Source organism: Carassius auratus, chromosome 11, assembly GCF_003368295.1.
Source record: "Carassius auratus strain Wakin chromosome 11, ASM336829v1, whole genome shotgun sequence".
NCBI classification, from domain to species: domain Eukaryota; kingdom Metazoa; phylum Chordata; class Actinopteri; order Cypriniformes; family Cyprinidae; genus Carassius; species Carassius auratus.
The window spans coordinates 8,944,015-8,960,059 of record NC_039253.1 but is presented as its reverse complement, the minus strand read 5'-3'; the positions used below and the strand labels follow the sequence as shown (position 1 = coordinate 8,960,059).

General features: G+C 38.9%; 1 protein-coding gene and 1 long non-coding RNA gene across 2 annotated transcripts; one reads left to right on the top strand and one right to left on the bottom strand.

The window, feature by feature from the left end:
- Positions 1-283: 283 nt before the first annotated feature.
- On the top strand, positions 284-1,158 carry LOC113111338 (uncharacterized). The gene is made up of 3 exons (XR_003293301.1): positions 284-370; positions 469-791; positions 998-1,158. It is a non-coding gene; the product is annotated as an uncharacterized LOC113111338 (long non-coding RNA).
- An 11,798-nt stretch (positions 1,159-12,956) lies between these two features.
- LOC113110948 (somatostatin receptor type 2) lies at positions 12,957-15,013 on the bottom strand. Its single transcript, XM_026275260.1, has one exon. It carries the CDS (start codon positions 14,321-14,323, stop codon positions 13,322-13,324), a length of 1,002 nt encoding a protein of 333 aa, XP_026131045.1. The 5' UTR covers positions 14,324-15,013; the 3' UTR covers positions 12,957-13,321.
- Between the last annotated feature and the right edge of the window lie 1,032 nt (positions 15,014-16,045).

Genomic DNA, 16,045 nt, shown 5'->3' with positions numbered 1-16,045 from the left:
AACTGGTATTATATGTATTTTATAAAAGAAGTCTGCTGTACCGGTATAAAAATCTCAATCAGATAAAAATATGAACTTTATCTTACTTCTTGGCCAGATAAATAAAATCTACATTTGGACCAATACGGTAGAGGTATTTCAAGCTTGTGTTCATGTCTGTGATATTTTACTCCTTGTCCAGTTAACAAAAAAGAAAAAAATTTCTATGTTGATACAGAACCACTGTTGACTGAACGCTATAAGACTCTAGTAAAGTATCTTAGTAAAGTATTCATCCTTTAGTCCAGGAATTTCCTTCTTGGAGGTGAAAGGAGATTTGAGCATCGGTGATCTGGCCAATGTCATCAAAACCACCAGAGCAGACAAAGATGTAAGAGCTTACATGAGGGTTAAAACACAGTTTAGATGTTCTCAATATGATCATACACTTCAAATAAAGTTACCAGATGAACAAACTGATCATTTCAGGCATGGGTGACATTCTACCCCACACGAGATCAACAGACCAAGTGTAAAAGCTGTGGAGAAAATGGGCTGAACGGTGACCTGCTCATAACATACGATGTGGAGAGACAAAATCCCAAAGGAGAAATCTTGGTAGGGTTTTTTTTTTTTTTTTTTTTTTTTGTGCAATGCAAAAAGCCCAGAATGTAATTATTTTCCTGTTCTCTCAGGTGTCAAAAGGCTATTTTGTCCACTACTTTGCTCCATCTGTTGTTCCACGTATTTCCAAAAATGTGGTGTTCATCATTGACCGTAGTGGTTCTATGAGCGGCTAAAAAATAAAACAGGTAAAAAATGTAATTGGATACTTGTGGAAGGTAGAGGACTTATATATTATATATTATATTTTTGATTGTTAATCACGCAGAGATTTCTCTACAGAAATCAGTTTGGTGTTGTTCTAATTAAGTAACAAACTGTCCATGTCTGGGAAATGTGAGTATGCAGTCGTAATGAAGAAAGAATAACTTTTAGATATGCTGTCATTGTTCAGACTCGATTGGCACTGCTAAAGATTTTAAGTGATCTTGATGAGGATGACCACTTTGGATTGATCACCTTTGACAGTGAAGTTAGCTTATGGTAGCGTGAGCTCCTCAAAGCTACTGAGGCAAATCTGGAGAATGCAAAATCTTTTATGAAGGAGATCAGAGATAGAGGAATTGAGTTACAGCACTAATGCTACACACGGAGTAAGAAAGTTGTACCTCACAGTGACACAACTATGTTTGGTCTTCCTTTAGCCACGGACATAAACGCTGAAGTTCTAGCAGGAGTGGACATGATCAATCGACATCCACGAGAGGGAACAGCCTCCATCCTGATCCTGCTGACTGATGGACAGATTCACACTGACACAACTAAATGGTATTTTATCTTGTTTATTCAGTCAGCATACTTTATCAATAGAACATTTAAATTGTCATCCTATAATATTCATGGTTCATTAGCAGACCTGTTTATAAATGGTTTTAGAGCTAATTAAAATAATTGTAGGACCAATGGATTATTATAATGACCTATTTGAATTTATAAGTCTTTTTCAGTGTGAGAGAAAAATCTATAAGAAATATGAAATTGCCTAAATGATCCATTGCTTAACCATTCAAATAACTAAAAAACATCAAATTATGATTTTTAAACAGGTGAAACGAACACAGAGAAGGTAATGTCCACTGTGAAAGAGGCCTTTGGGACAAAATTTCCCCTCTATTGTCTTGGTTTTGGATATGATGTTAACTTTGATGTTAACTCATATCTAATCTGTTTTATAGAAGAGCGTGATGTCACTGGCGGGGTGACATAAGCGACCAGGAAGCTATAAAGGTACGAGCCACGCAGCCGGCATCAGCTTTGAGTACCAGCAAGCGCCGGCAGGGGTGCCGAGGATATGGCCTCGAGACGCAGTCTCTCGTTTCCTCGAGGAACTAGGGTAACATACGTAACCTAGAGACGTTCCTCTTCAGGAACTCGAGCTGCGTTGAAACACTTTGGGGAACAAGTACCAACGCTGCCAGACTACCAAACCCCTGCTTGGTGTGTATCCGAAGAGCACAGCTCAGGATGAGAGGACTGAAGCGCCTGGAGTGACTGGCATGTCTAAGCCATAGAATCTTGCAAAAGTAGAAGGCTTGGACCACCCCGCAGCATTGCAGATGTCCAGCATGGACACACCTGCTTGAAAGGCATTGGAAGCCGCCATACCCTGTGTAGAGTGAGCCTTGGCTCCCGACAGTGGGGGACGACAAGAGGACTCATAGGTGGCGTTGATAGTCTCAACTATCCAATGACTAATAGTCTGCTTAGATGCAGGAAAACCCCTCTTGGGGGGACCGTAGCATGCAAGCAATTGGTCCGTTTTTCTCCACAGGGCAGCTCTGTGGACGTATGCGTCCAGCACTTAAACTTTTTTTTACAATTTAGCTTCTCTTGGTCGGGCTTCTGAAAGGGAGGAGGACAGAAGGCCTGCAGCAATACAGGTTGTGGTGTGATAGAGGGCGCCTTAGGAACATATCCAGGGCCACTGAGAGGGCCTGTAAATCTCCTACTCTCCTCAGAGAGGTAATGGCCAGAAAGGTTTTAAGACTCAGATGTCTGTCTGAGATATCTTGAATCGGCTCGAATGGAGATTTGCAAAGAGCCTCTAACACCACAACCAAGTCCCATGGGGGAATACTGGACTGTACTGGAGGTCTCAGCCTCAGTGCACCGCAGAGGAAATGTGTAACTAAGGGGTGTCTTCCCAAAGACTGACCATCGAGAAGGGCATGGTAGACCACAATGGCCACCATGTAAACCTTCAGCATGGAGTGGGTCAACCCTGCAGAGAGTCTGGCCTGTAGAAACTCAAGAACACTACCAACTGGGCAGTTTGCTGGGTCAAGCTGGCGGTCTCTGCAGCATTAGGTGAAGAGTTTCCACCTCAGGGCGTACAGTTTCCTCATTGAGGGAGCTCTGGCTTGGAGGATGGTCTCAACAACCTTGGATGAGAGACCGGATGCTATGAGTTGTGCCACCTCAGGGGCCACACCTACAGCTTCCACAATTCCAGGTGAGGGTGAATTATCGTGCCCTGTGCCTGTGAGAGTAGGTCTGTCCTAAACGGTATCTCCCATGGAGTGCCATCGAGGAGCATGACCAGATCTGCGAACCATACTCGACTTGGCCAGAAAGGGGCTACTAGCAACAGACGGACCTCATCCCGGCGTACTCTCGCCAGAACTCCCGGGAGCAGAGCAATAGGGGGAAAGGCGTACAGACAAAGCCTCAGCCAGGTCTGTACCATAGTGTCCAGTCCCAGGGGAGCTGGATGAACTAGAGAGAACCAAAGGGGACATTGTGATGTCTCTTGAGTTGCAAAGAGGTCTACTTGAGCTCTGCCAAAAACTCTCCATATCTGCTTCACCACCTCGGGGTGAAGCTTCCATTCCCCAGGCCTCAGCCCCTGCCTGGACAGTATGTCTGCTCCCATATTTAGTTTCCCAGGAATATATACTGCTCTTAATGAGAGGACTTTGCTCTGGGACCACACAAGGATCTGGTGCGGCAGCTTGTACAAGGGGCGCAAACACAGACCTCCCTGGTGGTTGATATGAGAGACCACCGATGTGTTGTCGGTGCGCACCAACACTTGTTGACCCCTTAGGTCTGGGAGGAAGTGCTTCAGTGCACGATAAACTGCTAGTATCTTTAGACAATTGATATGCCATGTAAGATGATGACCGCTCCACAGACCATGGGCAGGGTGGCCACTCATGACCGTACCCCAACCAGTGAGGGATGCATCCGTCACTAGTATTACACGGCGACAAGGAGCTCCCAGAACTGGGCCCTGATTCAAGAACCAAGGTTTCTTCCACATTACCAAGGCACGGAGGCAGCGCTCAAAGTGGATTGCCCCTCGTGGAAAATCCCTTGGTCTTGAGCCACTACTGTAGGGGTCTCATGTACAGCAGGCCAAGAGATGTCACATTGGATGCATCTGTCATCAGACCCAACAATCTCTGAAATTGTTTGACAGTGAGTGACTGGCCATATTTGTCTCTCTCGACTGAGATGAGTATCAACTTGATACGAGCAGGGGGCAATCATGCCTGCATCGTGGTCAAATCCCATACCACGCCTAGATAGGTGGTTCTTTGAACTGGAGAAAGTACACTCTTCTTGGCGTTCAGTCTCAGACCCAGCTCCCCCATATGCAGTGTTGGGCAGTAGCATCGCTACAAGCAGCGAAGCTACTAGTTTAACTACATTTCTCAATAGCTCGGTCGTAGCTTCGCTGCTTTCTGAATCAAATAGCTTTTCAGTAGAGAAGTCCTTTTTTTACCAAGTAGTGCGGTAGCTTCCACACAAGCTACATTTTCGCAAGCATTTCTGAAGCTCAAACTCAAATCGGGAAATACAACTGCTAAGATCGCTAATCCTGGATCAGTAGTGACGCGACGGCGCTACTTCATCTTGTTCGTGTTTACGGTGGATAGCAACCAACCATCTTTATGATGCATTACCGCCACCTTCTGCTCCGGATGGTACCACTTCTTGGCCAGTCACGCAAAAAATTATTTGATGAAATGATAGCGTAGGATGAGGTCAGAGAACAGTTAATCCCGAGGAGTGAGTCGCCGTGGCCATACCTCGACAAGTACATGACACTGACCGAGATAACAGAGAGAAAATATGTTTTCAGATGCTGCTTGTAAAAATTATCAGGGTCCGCCCTTACGAAAGGAAAATATATTTACCAATATATTTCTTAAAATATATTGTGATATATTGTAATATATTATTTTCCCTTTTTATTTCTAATTTTTTATACATTTGAATACATTTAATAATATATTGATGACACATATATTATATAATATATTGCAAAATATACAAATGATTGCCGCTTTAAATATATTGCAATTTATTGGAAAAAATAAATATAAATAAGAATATATGCCTAATATATTATATGATATTTTCCAATATACTGCATTATATTTTTGTTTCATAAGGGCCAGCCTGGCCATTTTTTTTTTTTGCACTGTTTGGAGGTCTTGCATTTTGTTCTGCAAAGTCCTACAGTATATTAAGCATGCCCATGCAACAGGTGCATACACTTACTTGTGCGCACATTGTTAATTACATGTATTTACATTGTTTTTGTTGTCAAATTGATAAGGAACACAAAAAACTATTAAACTAAACAATTACACCTGCCTATCTGTTTGACTGACAGTTTTAAGCACTGAGATAGCAGTGACTTGTTATAAAACGTGTTCAACATAAAAATTTAATTTTAAAAGTAGCTTTGATGTAGCAAGCTACTGTTGATGTAGCTTAGATTGCTAAATTTCCCAGGGGGGGTAGCTTCAGTGTAGTGAAGCTTCATTTACTGTAGAGTAACTTGTAGCTTAGCTCACTACATTTTCCAAGTAGCTTGCCCAACAATGCCCATATGTGCAAGAACGACATCTCGATGCCGAGCCGCAACCTGCTCTGACTGAGCTAAAATCAACCAATCGTCGATATAGTTGAGAATGCGGATGCCCAGCAGGGGGACCAGAGCCGCATCTACACATTTTGTGTACATGCAGGGTGAGAGTGCAAGGCCGAAGGGAAGTACTAGATATTGGTAAGCTTCGCCACCGAAAGCAAACCTCAGAAACTTCCTGTGTTGTGGAAGGATGGATTTGTGGAAGTATGAATCTTTGAGATCTATTGTGACAAACCAGTCCTCTGACCCGATCTGAGCTACAATATGGCATTTTGAACTTCAGTTTCATAACTGATCGATTTAAGACTAGCAGATCTATGATTGGATGCAACCCCCCTCCCTCTTTGGGACTATGCAATACTGGCTGAGGGACCACCTCGATGACCTCCTTCCCTAATAGGGTTTTCACTCCTTGTTCCATAACCAGAGCCTGCTCAGGGCCGAGTAACATCGGAGTAACCCCATTGAATCTCGGCAGTGGAGAGCCGAATTAAATACGGTAGAATTTTTCTACTGTACGCAGGACCCATTGAGATACATTTGGCAATAGTTTCCACGCTGCTAAATAATCTACTAAGGGAATCAGTCTCTCGAAAATGACCTCTGGTGTAAGAGGCCCCCAAAGTGCCTCTTACACATGCGGGTGGAAAATACTGTGGACATTGCTCGCTGGAGGCCGCTGCGCCCTGGAACTCTGGCAAGGTTGGTAGGTGAGATGGACACCGTGTAATGTGGTGTATACCGCTCTACCCCAGTAGGGGCCGCCCTCTGCAGTCGTGACCGAAACGTGTCAGGACTTCTTAGTTTAGGACCTCCCAGCTTGAAGTACGGCCCTCAGATCTGCTTTAGGCTGGGAAAACCCAGGCGGCAATGAAGTAGACTGGAAGTTGAAGTCGGCCGAGTGCCTCCATCTTGTAGCAGAACTTCACTTGCGTTAGCATCCCATTGACATCCCATTTATTTTGGCGTTATTTTGACAGCGAATAACTTTACATCTGAGGCGTTTAAAGACTCCGTTTGTCCATTATTTATTTCTAAAGATACACGACAATGTATAAAGGGCTCCATTACCTTTTATGTTACATTATGGCCCCGTAGAAACAGTTTTTGTAAAAAATAGGCTAACGATTGCGTCATAACCACTCGACTCTCTGTCGCATTACCGTACAGACAGGAGGAGAAGCTCGCAGGCAATTAACTTGATATGGCGTACTGGCGTTAAATTTTAAAATACTATACAAAATAATTAATCCGAATACTTACTCCTGCTCACTCACGCCAAAGAACTCCCTGCTCAAGCTCGCCGTCTCTGCAAGATTAACGATGGTAGTTTGCACGCACAGCCAATAGAAGATTTACATCTGTCAGACAGGTTGCTGATGTCATCAAGCTTCGTTTGAGTCTGCGCGTCAGAAACTGAAGTGCTAAAAAACGCTAAAAATCGGCTTCACTTGTCTCAATTGAGTTCCAATGGGGTTGCTGTGTCCATTTCTTTTACTGTCTATGGGGAAACCCTGGTTCAGAGCAATGCTTCAGCCTCCGGTCCCAACGCGGGGGAACCTGGGCGGCAATGCTCTGATGATAGACTGAGAGGGCTGCTCCCACCCAGCAGCCCCTTCAGTATATATAATTTCTCAGAGTGAGATAAATGTCATTATATTCCTCAAAATTTAATGCAAACAAACAATCAGACGAGTAAACAAACCTGCCTTGTTGATATAATTTATATCTAACTTCTCATAGTCAGATAAATACTGAATTTAATTCCTAAGATTTAATGCAGTTAATCAATCAGACGAGTAAAGACAGTTTTTGTAAGATTCACATCAAAACTGAAAAGGATGTAATACACGCGTTGCCTGGGCGTCCGCACTGATTGGTTATCACATGGCTACCTTAAACAGCTCCATTAATAAGCCTTTAGCCCCAAAGAGCGCACATTTAGAAAGATAATGATAAATTCTCAAATGTTCACACCTCATTTCTTTACAGAAAATGATTCTATATTACTATATTAATAATGTACCACTAAATTATGCAATCATTTGATTAGTTTTTAGTATTCTTTCTCGTTTAACTGCCATTAACGTTACACATAGTGTGGTTTTGCTCCGTCAGAAAGAGAATAGAACAAACAGCTGAACCGCTGCGTCTCCGAACAGTCACTTGCTGCTACCTACTGGCAGTTGTAGTTTCGTATTTAAAAAGCTTATTTAATTTTTGCAATCATTTAATATTTCTACATTAAAATGTTAAATGTTTATGTACAATCCATCTATGAATTTTGTTGATAGTGATTTCATTTGATTGTTAATAGCCATCTTGTATTTTTATTACATTTAATATATTGATTAAATAAGACATAAGAAAGCACAGAAATGACAATATATTTGATAATACTAATAAGCCAACATCTCAGTGTTTTTTTTTTTTTTTTTTTTTTTGCTCAAAGTTATTTCAGGGTTTTAATCTCTCAACTGAGAGAACACATCCTGTTCATTACATTATAATAAATGTTTAATATTATATTTAAACTTTGACTATAACCTAGACATTTAGCATCTCTCCTCACTGATATTCAACTTAAATACCCAGGAGGGACAAACCTTACCAAGACCAGCTTTAGTTTCAATGGCTCTGAGATTGTGGTGTCAGGACAAATAACGGACAACAGTGTGGAGAGTTTCACCACTGAAGTCATCGCAGTATCAGTAAGATCTTTACCCCATGTTTATCAAATTGGATAAAATTTGGAAAGAGATTGTGTGGGCAGGTATTTTTAATTTTCAGCAGTCCAAATCAGTATATTTGATATTAGAATCATTGATGGCCAGTTGTTTATAATAATAATGAAAGTTCGTACTGAATAATGATGAAAGTGGTACTGGCAGCATTCCTAATAAAAATATTCACTAGTATTATTATTTCCGAGTAGAAAGGCAGTAATGTGACATAACAGGACACTATATTGACAAAAGACCCCCTGATGTCCCACCTGAGAGTGAAGATTTCATGCAGAGGTTGTGGGACTACCTTACAGTGAAGCAGCTTCTGGACAGACAGTAAGTTTATGGATTTGGGTCTATATATGTTTACATTATATGTACATCACAGGTGCAATGGATTATTTTGGTATGTAAAAATATTCTTCTTATTTATTGGTATGAAATTTTTTAGTAGCTGTTGTCTAACGGATTGGTGTTTTTAGTATTCAAAATGTAAAAATGGATATTGAATGCTTAAGGTGTTCCTGGGTACAACACAGCACAACCGCTTAATTGTAACCTTATTGATTTTATATATTTTTTGAAAAGTTATTAAGGATATATGTGTATATATATCAGAATATATACATAATAATGCTGGGCAACTTTACGATTTTTAATTGCAATTAATCACAGAAAATCATGCCTTTAGTCACTTATTAAAATTTTTAATTGAATAATACACTACATGCTTGTTGTTTTTAAGATTTTCTTCTAAATTGGTAATTTATGAGCGGCTTTTTGTGAAGATGTTTTGTAAATATGGGCCCTGAAATCTGATTTGACTAATTATTTGACAAATGTGACCCTGGACCACTAATCCAGTCATAAGGGCAATTTCTTTTTTAAAATTGAAATGTATACATCATAAGCTTTGCATTGATGTATGGTTTGTTAGGATAGGACTATGAGATACAATTTGAAAATGTGGAATCTGAGGGTGCAAAAAAAATCAAAATACTGAAAAAATCACTTTTAATGCCGTCTAAATAAAGTTCTTAACAATGCATATTACTAATCAAAAATGAAGTTTTGATAAATTAACGGAAGGAAATTTACAAAATATATTCATGGAACATTATGTTTACTTAATATCCAAATAATTTTTTGCATAAAAGAAAAATCAATAAATTTGATCCATACTTTTGATCCTTTTCAGACATGAATTATGACCCTCTACCAACCTGTAAGTTATTCAATGTAAAGTATTATCCTTTTTTTTTTTTTTTTTGACATACTGTCATAACTGTTGCTGTATTCTGTTTGGTGTACAGTCTGTGCGCCAATCAGTTACACACGTCACCTTTAAAACAAACTGAACTAAATACTAAAAAAATTATAAACTAACTACAATAAATACATGCAGAATGTGGATTTAAATCCTTTACAATGTTTGCTGGTCTTAGATGGCTCCCCAACTATTCATACAACTAATCCCCCTGCTGTGCAAGGTACATACAATTTTTATTTTTTTTAATTAAAAAAAATAATAAATACTGAGTATGCACGTATTTTAAGAAATACTCATGACAGTTTGATTCTATCCCCAAAAGTCCATAGCAATCGTTTCCTGCTGCCTGTTGTTGGTCAGTCTAAGCCACTCTGTTTCGACGTTCCTCTTCCTCACAAACTCAGACTCCTGCAGGATTCAGCTTCAGGTTAGACATTAAGAGATGTCTGTTCTACATCTGCATATATTTAACAGGCCATCTGTCTTATGAACGTGTTTCCTTTGGTCATCTGATAGTTCTCTATGAACGGAGAGTCTTTGAGTGAAAATCATGGATTCCAATCATATTGCTATTCATTACAAAACTAACCATCATTTGATAATAAGCACAAAGTCTATCAGTTACCATAATGGCCAGGACAAAGTTGAGATTTTGTGGGGACAGGAACTCACCCAACACAATACAGATGGGTAAATATAAGTGTAGAAAGTAGTGTAGAAATACAAACTATAAATTAATAAATTAACGCTAAATATTCTGCATTACATGTTCTCTTTTTTAAAACTGTTTTATTGTGATAAAACAGAGGTAGAATCCACTCACGAGTTACTCTCTATCAACAGGGTGTCTCTGGTTGTCCTGGAAAACGAAATGAATGTTACCATGGGAAATATTGGTGTTTTTATTATTTCTAAGAAAGATGGGGTCAAGTTTTTGTGGCCTGCCATTTGGGAACATCCAAAAGATGTTAACCTGACAGGTGTTTTAGGTAAGAGAGCAACTCACTCTATAAATATTTAAACATTATTTACAGTATCAAAACTTGCCTCCTGCTGATACTGAAGTAGGCTCCACATTGAAGGAGAAGTTCAGCCAAAAAATAAATTTTGCTGACAACTTCCAGACCATCCAAGATGTAGATGAGTTTGTTTCTATGTCAGAACAGATGTGGAGAAATTTTGCATTACATCACTTACTCAAGATCTTCTGCAGTAAATGGGTGCCGTCAGAATGAGAGTCCAAACAGCTGATAAAAAATATGACTAAAAATCTTAAACATCTTGTGAAGTGACAAACTGCATGTTTGTAACAAACACATACATCACTAAGATGTTTTGTTTTTTTACTTCAATGCTGATGTTTTAATTTTCAGTGACATAATCTGCATTATGGATGGCTAGTGGGAAAATACATTTTCAGCAAATTTTCATTTTTGGGTGGAAAATTCCTTTTAACAATCTTAAACCTGACCACAATTTTAAAAGAACATTGTCCCAAAAACGTAATATGAATATAATCAGAGTGATGTTATCGTGTCAGTTATGTACTGTACATTGGTTAGCCAACAACTGTTTATTGTTATTAAGTAGATATTTTGGATAAATAGCTAACCATCTAACGTTAAACCAACATTAGTGACAATATCTGTTGATGATCTTTAAGGAAAGTCTGATATTTCATATGTGAAGACGGAAGGATCACAAACACCAACTCTTAAGATGAAGGACAAGGAGGTGAAGACATATTTGTAAGTGATTCAGTTAATAAATGCATACAACCTTCCATAAAATGTTTTGTGCTCAATTTTAAAATACATTGTGTTGCCCTGTATGTTTAGAAATACTTAATTTGTGTCTGTTAATTTCAGCGATTACAGATTCCATTCCACTCCTGTTCAGGAATGCTGGCTTGTCCCATTCCAGTCTGTGATGGAGGCAGAGATTTCTGATTTCACTATCACTCAGATTTAGAGTTAACAAACAGTGTTTCATTTTGATTTTGATGGTTCATGTTAAGTAAATGCATCAATGGTTTAATTCTGCCTGGCCTAAGCAGACATACTTACAATTGTCTTAAATATATTGTTTGCTTGATATGACTTTTTGTTTTTGTTTGTGTAAACAATAAATACAGCTGATTGAGTTGGGCAGGTCATTTCACCAGGAGGGAACATTTAAACTCAAAGTCCATGAAAGATGGCACAATAAAGCAACGTTCAGTTGGAGAACGCAAGCTTCGAGAGGGCACATAAGTCTGAAGGAATTAATTTAGGTAAAGGGGTGCAGAGCCAGTGGTGGTTTTGTAGGCAAACATTAAAGGTACAATTTGTAAGATATTTGCAGTAAAATATCCAAAAACCACTGGGCTAGTGTTATATATTTTGTCCAGCTGATTACTAACAATATCTCTAATGTTTTCAACTACTTGTAAATCATGAGAAAATTCCCCTTTTAAACAGTGAAACGGGGCAGTGCAGTCGCCTGTCAATGACGTTAGTTCCCCTTTGTTACCGCCTCTACTGACTCAGAAACCACGTGACAACAGTGTGTGGACAAACTTCAACTAGAAAAAGATGCCGATCTCGCTTGTGTTTTACTCGACAGGTGAGTTGTTTTGATTCGTATCTTTACATAAAATGTATGCTATTATAACGATCAACAAGATTAGTACAATGGGGCATATAAGCCAAACGTGGGGCATCATGTTTCTAGACCCGCGTGAGAATGTGTCTGATCCATCGTCTGATCGCGTCTTTGCATTGACTTTGTATGTAATCTATTCGCGCTAATCGTTGAACTCGCGTTAAATCCATGATTTATCTTTCCGTCTGATTGATGGCCTTCAGCGGTTGGGTAGAAGACAACAAATCCCATCATTCCACGCTTCTTCTTAGCATCATCAAACCACGCTATTGTTATTGTTTAGGTGGTGAGCCCTCATTAGCTATTTAGCAGCTATTGGTAGCCAGTGCAAATTGATAAACAGAGCTGTGCATTCTTATTTTTGGCTCATAAACAATTCATATTGCCATCCCATTCTAGAATTGTAACTGTAAATTAATTAAGTATGCCTCCATACTGAAAATATATGTTTAACATAGAGCTATAATCAAAAGAATGCATGTTAAAATTGGGTATTACATATGTTTTCCTCAGAAGCTGTCTTCTCCTTTTAAATTTATGATTTAATATTCCCTCTCAAGCAACAACTTTTTCAACCACAAAAGAGATTTACAAATTCAGCAACCTTAGGTAAGGTAGGTAGGTTCTTTAGGTATCTTTAAAATAAAGGTTCCACACAGACAAAAAATGTGGGGTTTCCCAAATAACTTTTCAGTGATCAGTTTTTAAAATACCCATCTTTACTGAGTGTGAAGAACATGTTAATAATCTAAATATTTTTTTTTTCCATTCCTTAAGTTTTTTGTGGAATGTAAAGGTTCCTTGGATGTTGAAGATTCCGTACGGAAACATAGATGTCAATAAGAACCTTCATTTTATTTTATTTTTTAAGAGTGCATGTTCAAACTCAAGTCAAACCAAGCCCTTGACAAATTTGCAGTTTAACCAACACAAACTATTAAATCAATGTACAATGCCAGCTGTTTGGTTCCTCTCGACATTTTATAAGGCTGCAAAATTGGTACATTAAAATACCAGATCTAAGGTCCTTAGTGTCCAAACCAATGGTCAATGTTGCAATCACTCGTGAAAATGTTCTACATAGTTGTTTATAAACAAAATGTTCATTGTTAGTACATTATATACAGCAATTCAAGTATTTAAACAACTTACTGGAACTTATGGAATAAATAATGATTAACTATTAACTGTAGGACTTTAGGAGGTTCTATTTCTACAGACTCTTCGACCCAGGTCCATTAGTTCCTTCCTGAATTTCTCTGACATAAAAACGTAGAGAATGGGGTTGGCCACTGTAGAAGAGGTTGCCATTATCCGAGCAAAGGTAGCAAAAGGTCCAAAGTGAGGTAAAGGACCAGCCGCTTTGTCACCCTCAGCTATTTGGGCAAACATCAAGCCATAGGATGGCAGCCAACACAATGCAAAAGCCAGCACTAACAAAGCAGATGTCTTTGTCACATGCACATGGTAGTGCTCCAAATGGTCAGTCTGAGTTGTGCGGCCCTGTCTAGTTGTTTTGAGGAAATGGTATATCTTGACATAGGCTACTACAATGATCCCAAGGGGAAATGCAAAAGCGAGTAGGAAGTGGCAGACTCCGTATGCCAATTGGCCTTTGTCAGACAGGAAATTGAAACAGGCCAGGTTCTCAAGGGCTTTATGGTTGTCCAGCGTCCTCCAAGCAAACTGAGGCGATGCCAAGACGACCGCTGGTATCCACAGAACACCCGCAACTATTTTTAAACGCCCCTGTCTACGCCATTGATATGCTTTTGACTGATGGACCACAATGATGTACCGCGCAAAAGCCAAAGTGGCAAGCGTGAAGGCGCTCGCCGCTGTGCACATCGCACTCAAGAAACTCACAGACTTGCACATGAAGCTTCCAAACGGCCAGTGACGGGTTGCAATGGCGACTGTGTGGTATGGAAGACAGGAAAGGAGGAGAAGATCTGCCACACTTAATGACAGAAGAAGAACATCTGTTCCATTTGCATTTGTTTGTTGGAGTCCTCCTGTTCTTCCTCCACTGGGCTGTCCATGTCCTCGCCTCATCGTACGACAGATGACAATAAGAACCAGGATGTGTCCCACCACCCCGGTTACCAGGATGAAGCTGTCAAATATGGGTACCAACACTCGCTCAGCATCACTCAGTCCATGACCAGAACTGTTCGTCTCAGTAGTCCCATTAACCATAATGGAGTGTCCAACAATTAACAACAATCTGATTCTAAATGTAATTGGTTCTTAAATCCATGCATTATTTCCATGCATCTCGACAAACAGTTCTACAACATTTGTGCAGCAAATACTGTAAGCATCTGGAAAAAGTTGTACTACTCTACTTCTCTTTTGAGGTGTCTCTCAGACCATTAGAAATTGTTAAAAAAAATTGTCACCAATCCTCTGGTTATACAATGCACATCCTTATCCATTCATGTAGTTTTGCCTGTGAGGTCCAGAAGAGATTGTACTGTACAGTAGTCTTGATAAAACGCTCTGGAATGCATCAATAGTTAATGATTGCAGGACTCGAAGTGCAGAAATACTGCTATTGGTCTAGTTCACTTTTGTTCACAAGAAACAAAACATTTGCCTGAAATCGTTGTTTATTTGCTGTTCCACAGATTTATTTCCACTCTAATTCCTTTACAGATATGGCAGATGCAAAGCCATAACAATCTTGCACTTGCCTTAGTGACATCAGTGATTGCAGATGCATTCCAAAGATTTGCTGGTTTTTCTTCAACTTCAAGATTCATTAAAAAAATTCAATGTCTATGAGCTCAATAATCAATCTGCTGGAACTCCTAGGGTATTATTCAAAAGATCTCGAGTGAAAAGCCATGCTTCAAACAGAAACTTAAACAGCCAGAGAGAGGCAAGTCAAATGGCCTTTGATCTGACAGCAGTGACGCAGTGCCTATAAACACAGAGCTTTGTTTAACCACCCATTTGGTGACTGTCAAGTTTAGTCAGTAAATATATAACACCCAGCTTCTGTCTTTGGATTCTTGTATCCAAGGCCCTTAAACCACATTTACCTCCCGAAATTTAAATTTTGACATTTTATTTACTCTTATTTCATTCCAAACTATGGAGCCTTTGAAACACAAAATATATTTTGAAGAATGTTTTTGACCATACAATGAAACAAGGCATGTGTGTGTGTGTGTGTGTGTGTGTGTGTGTGTGTGTGTGTGTGTGTGTGTGTGTGTGTGTGTGAATATCCCCTTTAATTAATACTGAGAAATAAGAGTTACATAATCTTAAATTTTCTTCAAGTTCCTTTACAGGAAGTGTTACAGTAAGTTGTAAATACGTGACCAGATAAGTTTAAAGCACAAAGACAAAGGTCAAAACATAGAGATAAAGTGTCCTGTACATAATTTAGATTGTTTGTGTAACTCAAGTACACACATTCTTGAAGTCTTGGTTAAATCTAATGAATCACCATGACTTGGTAAATGACAGTATGAGTATGCATTTAAGCATTTGTATGTTCAAGACTTACACATATCTGATATATTTTTTTTAAGTTTTCATTAAGACTGAACAAAGAAAATTAGAATAGTATAAAGTTGTATAAATATGTATATGTAGAATATGTATAAAGTTTTTTTTTTTTTTTTTTTTTTTTTTTTTTACCCCCGCATTTAATGCTGCTCCAAATAAAACTTTAAGACGTATAATAAAACTTGCTATTGCAACTTGTTTCACCTGGACATGCTAGTAATGAATATGTTAAATGTAAAAGATGTTACATGTTATACTGTATATCATATTTGGGCAAATGTTTAAGTGTTTAATGGACAGAAATGTTTATTCGATTAAACCCCAATCCTAAAATGCACATTATTTAGTCATTAATATTTTAAAGAGAGATCATTTGTGTTAGTGTTCAAATAAAATTCCAGA